General features: G+C 37.4%; 1 protein-coding gene and 1 long non-coding RNA gene across 2 annotated transcripts; both read left to right on the forward strand.

Annotated features, from left to right (window-relative positions):
- On the forward strand, positions 1–7,445 carry LOC104611756 (FRIGIDA-like protein 4a). The gene is made up of 3 exons (XM_010278958.3): positions 1–1,001; positions 2,618–2,793; positions 6,602–7,445. Exons 1-3 carry the CDS (start codon positions 119–121, stop codon positions 7,145–7,147), a joined length of 1,605 nt encoding a protein of 534 aa, XP_010277260.1. The 5' UTR covers positions 1–118; the 3' UTR covers positions 7,148–7,445.
- Positions 2,800–4,494, forward strand: LOC148800832 (uncharacterized). The gene is made up of 2 exons (XR_016068720.1): positions 2,800–4,256; positions 4,299–4,494. It is a non-coding gene; the product is annotated as an uncharacterized LOC148800832 (long non-coding RNA).
- Positions 7,446–17,210: the final 9,765 nt, after the last annotated feature.

The raw sequence follows: 17,210 nt of genomic DNA on the forward strand, positions 1-17,210 counted from the left end.
TCCTTTTTCCAGCCTTCTTTATCAGAACTCATCAGAAGCTTAATACTTCCTCTTTCTAGGGTTTCAAATTCTATTCACTCTCTTCCTATCTTGCAGAGTTGCAAGGGAGAAACCAACAATGGGGTCGATCCCCTTACCGGGCGAGATGCTGCAGACGAGCTTCGAGGACTTCCAGAGGCAGGCGACGTTAATGACGAGCTGTACCCTGTTATGGAAGGAGCTCTCAGATCACTTCTCCTCGTTAGAGCAAGATCTCCAGAAGAAGTCTGAAGCTTTGAGGGAGAAGTTTCAAACCTTAGATGACAGGACCAAGGAGACCCTGGATGGTCTTGAGAAGCGAGAGGTTTCGATCGAGGGAAGTGTGGAGCAAGCGCTTGTTAAGGTTGAGGAAAGGAAGGAGGCGGCGTTGATCGCCTTGCAGAAAGGTGGAAAGGAGGAATTTGATGATAGTGATGAGGGTGTCTTGTTAAAACTGAGGTCTTTCTGTACTAAGATGGATTCTGCGGGGTTTTGGAAGTTCGTAACTGCGAAGAAGAAAGAAATAGGCATGCTTCGAGTTAAGATCCCATTGGCTTTATCTGGTTGTATTGATCCACCGAGGTTCGTTATGGAGGCGATTTCGGAGGTTTTCCCCATCGACAAGAGGTTTGAGAAGACTGAGCGGACGAATGATTTGGGTTGGGCTTGTGTATTGATACTGGAGTCGCTCATATCTGTCATGGCTGATCCTGTTCTTGGGAGTTCACGCCCTTTGGTGACTCCGAAAGTGAAGGAAAGGGCAAAGGAGATTGCTGCGACTTGGAAGGAGAGCTTGGATCAGCGTGGAGGGATTGAAAACGTGAAGACGCCGGATGTGCACACGTTTATACAGCACTTGGTGACCTTTGGGATTGTCTCCAAGGAGGATGCCGATTTGTACCGGAAGATCGTGATTGCTAATGCATGGCGGAAGCAGATGCCTAAGCTTGCGATTTCACTTGGGCTGGGGGAGAAAATGGCTGGTACGTTATTGGTCAACATTCTTTCGTTTTTTTCTTTTTTTTTTTTTTTCTAGATAGGAATTGAATTGTTAGACCTTTAGGAAATTTTCTTTTGTCGTCTCGTAAATGCTTTGGTTGTGTTTATACTCCAGAAACTGCTTTCTTCTTTCCTCAACTTCATCTTTGGGTTTGTTTGAAAGTGTTAATTTCATGTTGTTCCTCGTTCTCCAATTAAGGATTAAACTAACCAAGTCATTGAACTATCAAAATCACTGTCTGGGCTGTATGTATAAAGCAGAAGCAGATAATTTAGCCGGGGGGGGGGGGTTTAGGGTTTTATAGAGGCCTGCCTATTCTTGTTTGACCAAATTGGCCAGAGATATATAAAAGGCAACCATCGGAGTTTAAAGGAGAGAAATGCCTTGAACTGGTGCTTATCCCTCTTCAGATACGTTGGTATCTAGTACAAGGCAAAGAAACTTAAATAGAGCTTCAACCTTTGTTACCTGTGATTCAGATAACCATCACACTGCCAATTCAACCATGTTAATGGGAACAACACGGTCTATCTAGTGGAAATTTGAATTTGGACCTCCTTAACAAACATGCAGAAGCAAAGGATAACCTTCTCAACAAAGTCCAAAGTTTTAGGTTTTGCATTCCATATTTTTTACTGAGTTCCTACTCGGGAACATAAATATGGAATGACAATTCAACTAGCTTTATTCTTCTACTCAAATCAAGAGTACGCCATATATTAAAAACTAATGTTCAACATATTATCCTCTAGTTCAATTCAACTCCAAAAACAAACTGGATATGAAATGAAGTTCCTTTTGCTGTCACCATCTAGGGGGTGCAACTTGGGCGGGCTTGGGTATGGGATTTTGTTATAATTTGAATGAGCCCGGCCCGGAAGCCCGGACACGAGGGATAAGCCCAGCCTGGCCTGATCTCTATCTCACACATATGCTTCTTTTCTTCTCAAAGAGTCACTTAGGTCTGCACGCTTGCACAGTAATAGATAAAATATTAATAGCCTTAGGTTGATCATGCAAGTATATGATCCAAGTAGGTCATTTCAGCTTTGGTAGTAAAGACAGGCAGTGCTCTCTAGTTTTCCTATAGCTGCTTCATTTGATTGTATAAGATGGGCTTAAAAACAGCATCATCCTGGAAATTGGGTATTTAACTCCCTTTGACATTTAGGAGTTCGGTTTTGAGCATGATGAATAAGCATATGGCTATGAACAATTAGGTTTAGTTGTAGGTAGGTACTTTTTGTAAGCAGAACCTTAGTTGTACCAGCAATATTGCTGACTTGTTATCCAGAGGCTGATACAATCATGCAAAATAACCGATTCATATTCTGGCATTGCACTATACATCTTGTCATATATTTAATCAGGTACATCTTGTCATATTTCAAGTGTAGATACAAGGTCAATACTTTCCTTAAATGCTTTGTTTCTCATTAATGAGGTGTATTAATTACCAAATACTATATTTGTATGATTTGTGCCTTTTTTTGAAGCAATTGTTCTTGTACTTGAGTTATTGGATGTAATTTTTCCATAATAGAATAGAAGGGAAGATGTTGCATCAAGTAGTCAATGCTTGCCATGTTTTACTTGCAGATATGATTGAAGAGTTAATCAGCAAGGGACAGCAGGTTGATGCAGTGCATTTTACTTATGAGGTTGGTCTTGTTGATAAATTTCCACCTGTTCCACTGTTAAAAGCTTACTTGAGAGATTCAAAGAAGGCTGCAACTTCTATTTTGGAGGATCGCAACAACCCCGGCAAAGCGACGGTATGTCTTTGTCCTACTTAAGCTGAGCTGCCATGCACATGGCTTTTATTTTAGTAACATTTTGCATTAAGGCTTCACTAGTGAACAAGATGAAAATCACATATTTCAGGCTGAAATGTTTCTGGGCTTAAAAAATTTGCTCAAATTTTCCCTCATTTTGGTCAATCATGTATGAAAAAATTATTAGAAAATAAATTAAAAATTAAAAATCTATATATAGAAAGGCAATACAATGGACGGAAAGGGGATAGCATTCAAAATTATTTCTTAGTTATTTTTTGTTGCTAATGGAAAGAGGTGAAAAAGCTTAGAAGTTTCAGTCATATATTTCTGCTATTTTTATGTGAAAAACTTTGTTTTCCACCTTTTTTACATGGAAAGAAAAACACAGCCTGTAACGTTCTAGAGGGATAAGTGACATTCATTCATGTGTGTTAGATGTTCATTTATGTGAAACAAGCAAGGAGAAAAAGGAAAATGTTAGGGATAAGAATCCTCCAAGAATCCATGTAATGTCAGAGTCTAAATTCTAATGCTTTCCTACAGGGAACTTCGTTCATTTAGGGGGGTCTATGCAACACTAGTTAAGGTCAGCTTATAGACGGCTCACTAGTTTGTGATGGGATTTTTCTATTTTGGGTTATTCGAGCTTTTGAATTAGAATAATTATTATTATTATTTCTAATTTCCATTTGGGTTGGTATAAGCTTTGGATTTTTTTTCCTTGAGAAACTTGTGACAAACTTGCAATGGGACAAAAAGTACAATTTTATAAAGTTTTTAAGGATTCCTATTTAGTTTTGAAATCTTTCCATCTTTTTGTACGATAGGAAAGTGTTTAGGAGTCCTTAGGTTAGGGAAATAAGTTCCATAATTTGCTGTAGAATGTTGAAACTGAAAAAAAAAGCTTTTGGATTCTTTTCTTTGTATGTGCTGCTCAAAAAGCTTTTTCGTCTTTGGCATGACTCCATTGAAGGCTTCATGTTGAGTTTGATACAACACTGTACTTGAGTTTTGAGAAGAGCTATCTATCTATCTTGAGTCTTTATATTTCTTCTATTTATAAGAGATTTGATCAACTGCAAGGCTGTTTGGCATCATATAGGAATGTATTTTTTGTGAGATAAGTTCATCACTCAAGATAAACTATGTGCATGGTAATGGAGTACTGCAATCAATAAAGATGCCTTATAGGAATTTGCTCTATGTGTTACAGAATGAGCTATCCTTGTTTTAACCTGGGTATATATATTTTAACATCTACATATATGAACATATGTGTGAAATAAAATAATGGCCTCCTATGTGCAACTCCATCCAACTGGTCTCCATTTTCCAAAATGTGAGCCTACACCAGTGTTCATAAGAGCATTAAGATAGAATTCGGTTCAAGTGGTCTGTCGCCCTGAGTGCCCCCAGAATGCCCTGAAATTCCAGTTTTTGACTTCTTGTTGGCTGTACAGGTTTTAGGGACAATCACCAGTTTAGCTGCAAGTGATTTTCAGGGAAGAACCATTTGTGTGGATTCAATGCCTGTGTGCATTCAGCACCTGTGCATCCTAGTGCAATATGTTGGTTGTGCAGCTAAATTCTTCACTTGCAATTGAAAATCCACTTTTGGTGACAATTACCAGTTCTTAGCTGCATTGTTAGTATTCTAGGTATGGTCCTCATTTATAAAAATTACATGAGTTACTTAAATTGGGAGTGTTATTATTTCCATACCATCCCTCCTTCCAATTAACTGAGGTCACTTGTACAATTTGGTATTTGAGTTTCTCTAACTGCTTTATGAGTAACCATAAACACCAATTTTCTAAGACTTGGACTGGACATAAAACCAGAGTGCTCACTGGGTCATGGATTTACCGGTTTGCTGAGTTGCTAGCCCGTTCAAACTGTGAAAACTGTCATTTGACTGAAATCTGGAAAGGTCACAAGATCACTTGTTCACTGGTTCAACTCTCTGTTCCTGTCTTTGTCATAACTCGTAAGTCACTAATTTAGCGCATTTATCACTTTTGTCAAGTCCACCTTACCCTACTGGTAGAGAACAAGATTTTTCTCGTCCCAAATAAGATGTATGGTAGGTAATTTTGTTTATAGCAATGCACAATCTCTTAAACAGACTGACATGTCAACCATTTGATGCCATCATTCAATAGCTTCATGGATTGAGAGACCTTATTGCCTTTCAAATGGAAGACAAAATCTAGGCCCATCCATGCAGTACTTGTTTATGTTTTATGGTTTTAAAGGCCTTTAGAAGAAAGGTATGAAATAAAGAAGGAATTTGAGTTGTAATAGGATGCATTTGGAAGAAATACAACCAAATATTTGATACTGAATTATGTTGAATAAATAAAGAATGAATTAACACATTAAAATAACAAGGAAATATTCATCTGAAAAAGAATATCATCCAAGTATTTGAAGTTTCAAAAAAAAAAAAAAAAATCTTTGGCTTGACATGATTGCAGTGATTAAGTTTCATGCCATTGGGAACTGACTGTGTTTTATATTGGCTCTACATTTTATTTGCTTATTTCTTAAGAGTGAAGTCCTAACCACCTTGAGAAAAGAAGAATGGTTGGGCCCTGGCACTTTAAAGGGAAAATATTGATCAGATAAGCAGTGAACGACCTGAAAAAAGTGGCAGTATAGGTTCACCTTGGCACATAATTTGTCACTTTCAAGTCTCAATTTGATTAGAAGCATTTTGTCATGCTGGTCTGATATGTAATAATAGTATTAAGGTGATCATGGGCCGAGCTGGGTTGGGTTTCCAGGCCCATGGCTTTAAATTAAAATATTTTATTATTTTATATTATATGACATATGACAAATGTATAAAATTTGTGTTGTACTTTATATAATATAAAATATTATATATAATATGTATATATGTGATATATAAATATTTGTGGGCCAGGCTACAAATGATCACCACCATGTAATACTGACCAGGCAAATGCTATGGTGAAGTCTAAGTTTTAGGCTTCAACCGTAAAGCCAACCTCTATGAGCCACACATCCCTTGTGAATTTCGTTAAGTTGCCCACTTGTGACATCTGCCCCCATGAATTGAGAGGCTGAGGTTTGGCTTTGCGGTGATGAACTTAACCAACTATTTTGATTTTCTGAACCATGGAAAATTCCACTTGTCACTACAACTTATTGCTATTTGTAGGCAAAAAAATCAGTTCAATTCTATTTGATGTTCAGTAAGGATTTCCTATGTATCCACATATGCTAATTCAGTCATAAACACGTCAAAGTTCTTAGTTTGTTGAACTGATTGCTACTATTTCTAAATTGGAGACTGCTTATGCTATATGTAAAATGGCTAATGGATTTTACAACTGAGTGAGGGCAAGGGGTTTACTGGGCAAATCCAATTCTTGTTTATATTTGGGTGTAGGAGATGAGTGCATGTTGATCTAGAAAATTGAGATCAAACTTGGGCACCCGTACCTGTTAAGTTCAGTTGAATTTTAGGCCAAATATTGGGGTTCTGGTAAAGTTGTTCATGTCGTCATGACAGAGTAAACATAATTGACTTTTTGCAGATATTGGACCTTAGTCTCTTATGCAGCTGGCTTTGGGGGGGAGGGGGTGGGGGTGGCAAAAGTTCTGCATTGTGTTTAGTTTGAAAGGCAAACCAAATCAAATTAAGAACAGTATTCTGCCTTGGGTAGGCAACCAGTGTGGGTAAGGGAAGGGATACTCACAATCACAATGATATGTGTTGCAGCAAGGAAGGGAATCAGAATAGGTAAAGAGATTTTCACATTGATTTCTGTTGCAGTACCTAGCTGGACGCAAGGAGCAGTCAGCACTTCGGGCTGTGATCAAGTGCATTGAGGAATACAAACTGGAAGCGGAGTTCCCTCCAGAGCCTCTTCGGAAGCGCCTTGAACAACTGGAAAAGGCCAAGGCTGAAAAGAAAAAACCAGCTGTAATCCCTGCCAACAAGAGAACACGAGCTAGCAATGGGGGTCCCATGCCTCCTGCAAAAGCTGGTCGCCTGGCAAATGCATATGTATCTTCTTTTCCAGCAGCAGCAGCAGCTCCCACATTTGTCAGATCTCCCTCCCATGGCCCATACCCAGCTGGAGCTGGTGTCCCACCATACGCTTATGACCGGCCTGCACCACCTGCCATCTATGGCAGCAGGAGCCCACCAGCTGTTAGTGTTAGGGGGGATCACTATGCCTACCCCCCTCCAGAAGTAGAAGCCGCCCCTCCTCTTGCTGGATCTTATCCAGGAGCTCCTGTGAATTACTCTCCTTATGGTGGCTGTGGCTATGCCAATGGTTTGGCTCCGGGGTATCAACAGGCTTACTACCGATAAAACAAAACACAAAAAGGTCATGCATGCTTTGACGATGCAAGAAATCAGTAGATGGTAAACACTGATTATCAATGACCCCAACATCCAACAACCTCTTTTGCTTTCAGTGGCTTGTGTAATTCACTAACCGCGTATAGTATTAGTAGCCAAGTCTGTGTGTTTAATTGACTGATTATGCTTATTGTTCAAGGTGATGTTGTATTTCTAGCTAGGCTTTGATCAAAACTTGTAGTTGTAGTGGTAGCTGTAGATGGTTGTTGAAAAAGTATTTTCCACAAGGACAAGGCACTTTAGCTCACATTACTGGGAGAACGACATTGTGGATGTGGTGATGTAAATTTTGTAGTAACGGGGCTCCTTTCGAAGGTTACAGCATTCTAGTCCCTGGCTCCCTGCTTTGTTGAAATTTGAAACGAGAAAAATATGGATGATCCGAAGATGATTCAACCTTTTTCTGAATCTTGAAATGTAGACTGCTGCTGGGCATAAAAATTTTAAAAGCCGGAAATGAACTCGGCTTCAGCCTTCAGGACCAGGACGGTGAAATCCTTGCCCGCTGGGGACCGTGCCTTTTGTCTTTGGATGTTGAGTCCAACTGACATTTGCAATCCTAATCCTAACCTAATCCAGATTTCAATCAATTACATTCAAAATGTAATTGAGTTCCGATTTACTCCTCACAAAATTGGGTGGTCCCCAGACTAACCTCACACCACTCCCAGCCGTGCATTCATTGTAAAGTGTGAACATCTCCCTCCATCTCCCCACGCTTGTCGGATCTGGCATGGACTGCTCCTCACACCAACCTCACAGTCACATCTCCAAATGAATAATAAATATAATTAAGTGGGGGAGATGTTCCCGATGTAAGGCCAGAATATGCTGTGGGGCGCATTCTGTGAGGAGCAGATCCGGACCCATGCTACACATCCTTTGCTTTGCTTGATTAAAAAACAAGATCTTCTACAATTCAAATGCAATATGTCATAGTAAAAGATTTGACATACCATGCGTTCGCACCATACAGGAAGACATGGACCAATGATACCTTTGGTTCACATCTTATTAAATATCAAAGTTATGTGTTCGCACCATATACACTGCAGTCAATGCTAAAAATTAATCTTGATCGAGCATCCGAATTTACGTAGTAGGGGGGCATCACATTCACAGCACATCCCGACTGTGTATTGAAAATATTTTTCAATAACAGTTACAGAAGTTATTTCCAATGCATGCTGTGAGTGGGACACCAATCTGAACTCGGAGCATCCAACTTTCATGGCTGTGGCATTGGCACCATTATGAGAAACTACTTGGGCCGATTCTTTATGGCAAGAGCGAAGCTCTAGCATTTATTTGCAAAACAACTGGGAGTAACATCTTTTGGCTTCAAAGGAGACATGCATCAGATAGTAAATATCCTGTTGATTCGTTGGTATTTACGTCATATATCATAGCCAATTGTAGGAGATCTCGACCAGCTACTTGGTCGATTGCACCCTCTTTCTTATTTCCTTACTGTTGAAAGACTTCATGATTGTTGATTTTGCCTATGAACTTCAAAAATAAATATAATTTACTTCACTAAACAATAAAATTATTAATATTTGAAATGTAAAATTCTATTTAGTTATAATTATTACCCACTTCAATTTTGTTTCAAAATAAATACTAATTAGTAAACATAAAATTTGTAATTTAAAATCAACTTAATATACTTCCATAAAATTATAACCCACTTTCTCATTGCTTTCAATTTAATTAGAAAAATTTCTGATACCAGAAAGAGATTTGACCAATCAAAGCATCCTGTGAACCATGAATACCATGGGATTGGTCACCTCTTTTATGATATTGGTTGATTGGCCATAAGTTTTTCTGATATATTGTCTTTCTAGTATTATAGTCGAACCCATTTAATTAATTTCTATAAAAAAAAAGAACCCATTTAATGAATGCAAATAAAACCTTATAAAAGGTATAATCAATTTATATTTCATTTAAAAATAATAATTAAGAAAATAAGTAGCATTAAGAAATATAACTAAAACAACAATGCCCACATCAGCGTGCCTCTCCATCCTCCCCCACCCCTTCTTATGGTTTTAAAAATGAAGGATGAGTATCTCCTATGTCAGCGCCTCTTCAAATGAAAGGTCAGATCTGTATATATTCGAATTCAATTTATTAACTGAACGGATCAACTTTTTTGATTCAATTTGATTTGTTAGGATCAAGGGAGGTATCCAAATCCGACTCTTACTGGATTAAATTTGGATCCGAATTGAATCTGGTCTGACTTATTTGCAACACTATTCCTGCTTGTGACTCTGGCTAGAGAAGGAAATGAGAAAATCTCTGGAGGCAAAGACAAACTTGATAGCCAATCTAGGTGCGATTCAATACTTAATTAAATTTACCTTAATTAAATTAACTTAATTTGATTCACTTAATTAAAATTAAAAACTTAGCCAAACTTAATTTGAAATTTTACTTAATAAATTTAACTTAATCAACTTAACTTATTTACTAAAAATCGAGTGCATTTATTAATTTTAAAGCTATTTTTAAATTTTAGATATATTTAAAATAATAAAACTAATAAGAATTAATGCAAATTTATTTAGCACCATTCCTTTGATATGATTTGTATTGGCATGCGTTCCCCATGACACTGGGTCCCATGAAGTTAGAGGTTGACGTTTATCACTTGTTGTATGAATCATTGCTCATTTTACAAGCTAGTAGGACTCTAAAAATAAGTAAATAAATAAATAATAATGAATTTTAAAATTAATTTTTAAAATCCATTTAAGATTCGTTTAAAAATGTAAAAATGTAATAAAAATATTAATTTAAGTTAAAATCCATATAAAAATAATTACATTAATAGCATTTTAAAATTAGTTAATAAAATATTGAAAACTAATTAATTTAAAATAAAGTTAATGTTAAAATCAATTAATTTTATTGGACTCAAATTGACTTGACCCAATTGTGAGTGTCATATATTACCAAAAAAATTGTGAGTGTCATATATTACCAAAAAAATTGTGAATGTCATAAGGCTCCTTTTGCTTTGATTTTACTTAACAAAGCTTGTGTGTGTATCGAATGGGTCCCAACTAGTAAATAGTAGCATCTATAATTATACATGTAGACATATTGGAAAACATACCCTTCAAAAAAAATCTTAACAAGTGTGCATCTTTGGAATGAATTTTGAAAAAGCTATGCTAAATTAAATAGTTTTTACCATGAATAAAGCGAAACATTATAACACCCTAAAATCCCTAATGAGTTAAGCAATGAAGAGCCAGTTTGGGAGGGCTGAGCTGAATTCAACTAAATTGGTTCAACTGTTTTTAAGTGCTCTAGATAAGCTATTAAAGGGGCTTAGGGCCCATTTGGGAGGGCTTCTTTGTTGGTTGAGCTACTTTTGGAAAAGCTACTTAGGGTAGCTTCACTATAAAGTTGATTTTTTAGCTCATATAGATCTATTTTCAGCTTTCTAGCCTTTTTACCAAACTTCATGGCTTTCGGGGATTTACAGCTCATGTAATGCCAGAAGTTGTATGAAAGCCCTTCTGAATGGGCACTTAAGGGGATGTTTGGAACCATGGTTGTTTTTTCAAAAAAAACGGTGCCACGTTGGTTCCACATAGGCGTTTCAACAAACACCCATATATTTCATTGTTTGGTTTAGGCGTTTATTGAAAAATCGGGCATGCCTCGTAAATTGGGACACCACCGATGCATGAAATGTCAAATTTGGTGTTTCATGCATCGGTGAACCGTTTCCCCCAATGGTTGACTGGTTGGCAATTACGTGTATCCTATGTGGTGCTTACCTGTCAGCACATACATGAAAAACAGTGATGAAAATCATATTACCAAACAACATAGTGATGCTCACTATCTACGTGGCAGAAACACTCCCAAACAAAATTAAAGCGTTTTTTTTTGTGAAAAACGGGTCTTGCAAGTATGGGCATTTTTTCTTGAAAATCGGTCCCAATAAATGCCCACGCTTCCAAACACCATCTAAGTGAACAACCTAAAAATAACTGATTGATAGTCGATTTGGGCTCTTTGTATTTTTTACCAAACATAGCTTATAGGGTATATGAGACTAACCTTGAAAATCCAAAAGCCTTCTAATGGTAGCTGCTGCATTGTTACCGAGTTGCTCACTTTGCATTGCTGCTGCTTCTCTTTTAATGAGTTGGCAAGAGTAAGAGGAGTTCCTTTCCTCTAAACGGAGCCTTGATTTGTTGTGTTTTCTTTTATGAATCTATGTGATCATATGGCGGCATTTAACTAGTTGTAGGAGAGACAAAACATTAAATACTGTAGGATCATCCACCAAATGACAAGGCATCCAAGATCTAATCCTTTTATGTTAGCTATAAATAGGGTATTTAAGGGCTTCCTTTTCTTTTCTATTTATTCATTTATCATTTTAATTCTTTTTCAATATTATCGTCTATGTATTTTTAGTTTTTAATTTACTCTTTTAATATGATGGTAGTTTCACCTGAATATATGTAAGGTTCTAGTTTTTTTAGTAGGTATTTAGCATAGGGGATGGATTTGAGCCGAGAGTTATTCGGTTCAGCTTGCCAAGGTAGTACGAGGCTCAAGATCGAGCTCCGTTCGAGCTAGAACCTTGAGTTCAAGCTCAACTCGAATCAAAAGCTCATAAGCTCGAGCTTGACTTGAGAAAAATATTTTATAAAAATAAAAAATTATATATAAAAATATTTTAAGAATTATAATAATTAGTTATTATTATATATAAAAATAAAAATATTATATATAATATTTTTATTATATATATTATTTTCTATAATATATTATTATTATTATTATATGTATGTATGTAGCTATTTAAACTCAGCTCGCAAGCCTCACGAGTCGAGCTTTATTAGGGTTGAGCTTGGCTCGATTAATAAATGAGCCTATAAATTGGGCTCGAGCTTGATTGAAATCTAGCTTTGACAAGTTGAATCGAGCTTTGAACACGGGTCCATCCCTTATGGCCATGGCCATGGCCTTCCTTCTCAAAGTATTCTGCAAGGCGCACAACTTCCTTAAGACTTGACTGGTCAACATCAAATTTTACCAATGTAATGCCCAGATGACCATCTTTACCATACAATGACTTTGATTTTCCACCTCCAAAGCCAAGATCTAAAAGCCAAAAGCAAAAGCAAAGGATTCGTTAAAAAAGAACCGATGTCTTAGGCACCAAGTGCCCGATGAATCTCCACTCTGAGCCATGATTTAATTAAATGGATTTCTATTTGTATAGAACTACTGGCCTTCACAATCACAAAACACAGCAAGGAGATGAAACAAATCCAGTGAATTCCACAGGGTACAACAAGTAGTGCAGCCAGCCATATCAAGAAAGACCCCCAATAAAGACACAAGTAGCCAAAGCTCATGAACTGCCTCTACTTTCTACATGAGCAAATCCAAAAGGTTAACATTTAGTTAAGATTTTGCTAAATATCTGACAAATGTCTCACTCACTATATTTTGCTGTGTAATTCACATGTATTTTCTTCTGATCTTGGGACCCTTTAAGAATAAGGGCAAAATAAATGAACAAAGGGTAGAGAGGATATCTCATTATAAGTCGAGCTCGTGAAGAGCTCAACTCATGGCCACCCCTAGTTTAGCATCAATGTCGTTTTACTCAGAAAATGACGCCACATCAGAAATCCATTTTTGGGAAATTGTCTACTATTTGCTTAGTCATTTTTTCCGAAAAAAACATTTTCTCGGACCACGCCTTGGAAATCAGGAAACGTGTGGTATGAGAAAACATCCTTTTTGGTGTTTTCTCGTTTTTTTCTACTGTTGTCAGTAATGGTATGCTGGCATGTCATTGAAAAATGCATATGTGGTAGCAACAACAATGATACCAAATAGAAAACTTGAGAAAATGTTTTCTAAAAAAACAATATGCTTATGTGGCACCATTTTCTGAGAAAATGCCTCTCGGGAAACGACATTAGTTTCAAACACCATCTTAGCTATTTTTTTTGGAGATGTTTTGGTGGTTTGTGTTTGGATCATGCTGATTCCTCTGATGAGATTTTTCAGAAATCACTGATTTATGAGATTATTGATTTATCAAAAACAAAAAAAAATGCTTGTTTTGTACCATTGTTGCCAAGTTATTTGGTTTCTCAAAAATCGGTTATGAGTTTGTTTGGTAGTAATTATTAGTCGTGATTTTTGTATTTATGGGAACTATTTCCCTGGTTATCGGTCTTGAAGTCACCAAAGTGCTGCAAGAGTGGTTTCGTCGCGGGGAGGTGCCAAGAATCTCAAACTTCACAAGCGTTACTTTGATCCTGAAATGCTCAAGAGCTCAAGAGATGACCCAATTCCGGTCTATCAACCTTACAAACTTAACATACAAGATCTTCTCAAAGTGCCTGGTGTTTAGACTTAAAGAAATGATACCTCAACTGGTCGAACAATCCAATGTGCTTTTTGTCAAAAATCGATTGATTGTTGATAATATCCGAATAGCTCACAAGGTTTTCCATTTCCTGAAGAAGAAAACAAGAGGTACCCATTCCTGTTCTCAGCAATGTCAGTACAACATAGCTCACTTTTGACATCAATGAATGGTACCTCAAGAGGCTGGTTTATTCCTTAGAGGGGCATGAGACAGGGTGACCCCTTGTCTCCATACCTATTTATACTAGCCACCCAAGCTCTATCATCAGCCCTTTCCAAGGCCTTAGAGGAGGGTACATAGACCCCATCTCGCATTTGTTATACGTGGATGACTGTTTACTCTTCCTCAAGGCAGATTTGAAGAATGCACACAACATAAAAAAAATCCTTACGGATTATGGAAACGTCTTTGGACAACCAATCAACTACAACAAATTTGAAATCACTTTCAGCAACAACACCCCCCCCCCCCCCAAGATTAGGAATCAAAGGTTGCGGAGGAAACTCAAAGTATTTGGGCTTGCTATCCCAAGTAGGTCGAAACAAGAGACAAGCTCTCAATGACATCTCAGAAAAAATATCTTCTAAATTAAAAGGCTAGAAGAGAACATCCTTGAACAAAACATGTAGAGAGATTCTTCTGAAAGTGCCTGCAACTCCCACTCTGATGCATATGATGAATGTTTTCAAAGTGCTAGATAAATTATGTAGGAACATGAATGCGAAATTGGCAATTTTTTTCCTGGGGGCAAAAAGCATAGGAGAATAGGATTAAGTGGATAAAATGGAAAAAAATGTGTGCAACAAAAGATAGAAGATATTTGGGTTTTAGATATCTAAAGTGTTTCAATTGGGCTTTACTAGCTAAAGGAGCATGGAGGTTATTGAATGATGAAAATTCCACTTGGGGTAAGATGCTAAAGCAGATCTATTACAAGAACTCAAGACTAAATGAGTGGGGGTGGAGGAGTCTCATGCATGGTTTGTAGTTACTTAAAAAATGCTTAATTTGACGAATCGGGAGTGGACAAAAAATAAACATCTGAGAGAGGATAATTGGGTGCCAATGCTGGTGGAGGGGAAGATACAATCAATCAGACCTCAAGATTGTCAATACAATATAGTAAATTGGCTGATTTTACCTAACCCTCGACGTTGGAATCTAGTTGTGCTGAGGCGTTTATTCTCACCAGAGGAGGATACTGCAATTCAAAAAATCCCACTGAGCTTTGAAGTCTATAAGGAAGATAGGATGATTTGGAGATACACAAGAGACGGAGAATTCTTAGTGAAATCAGGTTATCATGTGGCTTGGCAGTGTCTACATGGGGAGCTAGATAATTTCCATACCGACCCTGGACTATAGAGGAAGATCTGGGCTATAAAATTCCTTAAAATATGATTTTTTTTTATTTTCTTATTTTTTGTGGAGGGCAGGGTTTGGAGCCTTGGTTGTCAATGAAGAGCTAAAGAGAAGGGGCATTTCGTTGTGTGAGACTTGCCCAAGATGTTCGGAGATGGTGGAGAGTATCTACCATGTCTTAATAGAATGCCCCTTTGCTAAAGTAGTTTGGTTGGTTTCTCCTCTAGCTTTAACCCCAAATAATGGTCCCTACTCCTCAATTGTAGAATGGTTTGAAAGCTGGTTCAACCCATCATCCAGTCTAACAGAAGGAAGAGAAAGCTGGTGTCAGAACCTGGTCGTGGTTTGCTGGGAAATCTGGAAAGCTCAAAATAAGACGGTCTTCCAAAATGATGACTCTTCCCCCTTCCCGAGTTGTACATAATATTTCAAATTGGATAAGGGAGTTGGCATATGTTTCGAGGGGCAACATGCTCTTAGGCCCCCTAGATTGGATCAGGAATACCACTCCGCTCCTATACCAGAAAACTGGATTAAAATCAAATGTGATGCGATGCTCCAAAGATCTTTAGGTGAAGCCTCCTTGGCTTGTGTAGCCCGGGACCATCTCAATCGTGTAGTTGAATGTAGGTGCTCCAAAATTTTGTGTGATTCTGCAGGTTTGGCAGAGTTGTTGGCATTGCATCAAGGGTGCTTAGATATTATTCAATGGGGTTTCAATGAGGTGATCTTTGAGTCAAATGCTTTGGATGTGATAAATTTCTACCGACTCGTCAACCCTCCAGCTTGGTACCTGTGGAAGATGGTATGGCAAGATATTAAAGGACTATCTAAGAGTCTTCAGAGTTTTGAGTTTGTTCACACTTGTAGACAAAGAAATGTTTTGGCTCACCAAGTAGCCCAGGCCGCAGCCCACCATCTGTCGGTTGGGTCGGTAGTTATTTCCTTGTAATCTCAAGCCTTTTTATGGAATCCAAATCTATTTTAACTAAAAAACTATTTCCCTTATTCATGTTAGAAATAGGTCAACCAAACTGCAAAATAATCAAGAATTTTAAAATTGTTCAAGTGGCTATGTTGTTGCACTGATTTTTTTGAAATCAACAACATTGGATTCAACGAGTTTTTAGTTTTAAATTTGTATACTCATTTTTTCTTTTTATTATTACATATACTTTAGAGTTGGAGTTTATTCATTTATCTTCTTTTTACTATTTCAATAATTCATTTCTTTGACTCTATCTTGTTCCTCAGACGTACTACTATTTTGTTCCATATTCTCTATATATTATACCATGTGGTTATTCAAGTTGGTTAGGATTATCTAGAAGATTCCTACCGACATGTGTTAGTTACAAATCTTGGTTGCATGGCAAACCCATTCCTCTTGTATTTATATCTTCGGTGAATTGATTTTAGTGTGTAATCTTTCCATTTCCTTTTCTGCTGTGCAAAGTTTATATGGTATCAGAGCACTCTAGGCTTTGATTCATCTTCTCTAAAATTTCAAGAACCGTCAAGATTCATTTCCGAAGCTTCAAGATTCATCAATGGCGCCAATGAATGTTTTAGTCATCAGAGCTGGAAATACATATCTCTCAAATAATCCAACCTCCCCAATCTATCTTCACCCATCAAATAATCTAGGTGTGATACTTGTGTCATGTTCAATGAAGAGAACTACCCCACCTAGAGATGCGCCATGCGTAATTCCCTACGGGAAGAGAACAAATATGGATTTGTAGACAATTCAATCAAGAAATCAGGGAGTTCTTTGTTTGAAGAGTTAGTATGGAGAAAATGCAACTCCATGGCCATTTCTTGGATTTTCAATTCGTTGGCTAAGGATCTTTATGACAACATAGAATATGTAGATTCTGCCAGTGAGAATTGGTAAGGATCATTATGACAACTCCATGGCCATTTCTTGGATATTTAATTCGTTTCCTAGATCTTCCATTTGAAGTGAGAATTGGTGCTTCTTAGAAAGGACAACTTGTTTGTTTCAACTTACTTCAGCAAACTAAAGGCTCTATGGGATGAGATCGCAACATATACAACAATTCCTATTTGTTCTTGTGGTAATTGCTTATGTAACATAATGAAAGAAGTCGTGGATGAGAGAGAACGAGAACGGATTTATCAGTTTCTTATGGGATTAGGAGAGAATTTTAGCATTCTGAGATCAAATATCCTCATTATGGATCCCTTCCCAAA

The sequence above is a fragment of the Nelumbo nucifera genome, chromosome 4 (genome assembly GCF_055504915.1).
Source record: "Nelumbo nucifera cultivar China Antique chromosome 4, China Antique-T2T, whole genome shotgun sequence".
NCBI classification, from domain to species: domain Eukaryota; kingdom Viridiplantae; phylum Streptophyta; class Magnoliopsida; order Proteales; family Nelumbonaceae; genus Nelumbo; species Nelumbo nucifera.

Bases quoted from the DNA above. Each gene is read 5' to 3' on its own strand.
- LOC104611756 (XM_010278958.3), top strand. From the start codon at position 119: ATGGGGTCGATCCCCTTACCGGGCGAGATGCTGCAGACGAGCTTCGAG. The intron at 1,002-2,617 runs GTACGTTATTGG...TTTTACTTGCAG, and splicing joins GCTGGGGGAGAAAATGGCTG to ATATGATTGAAGAGTTAATC. The intron at 2,794-6,601 runs GTATGTCTTTGT...TTTCTGTTGCAG, and splicing joins ACAACCCCGGCAAAGCGACG to TACCTAGCTGGACGCAAGGA.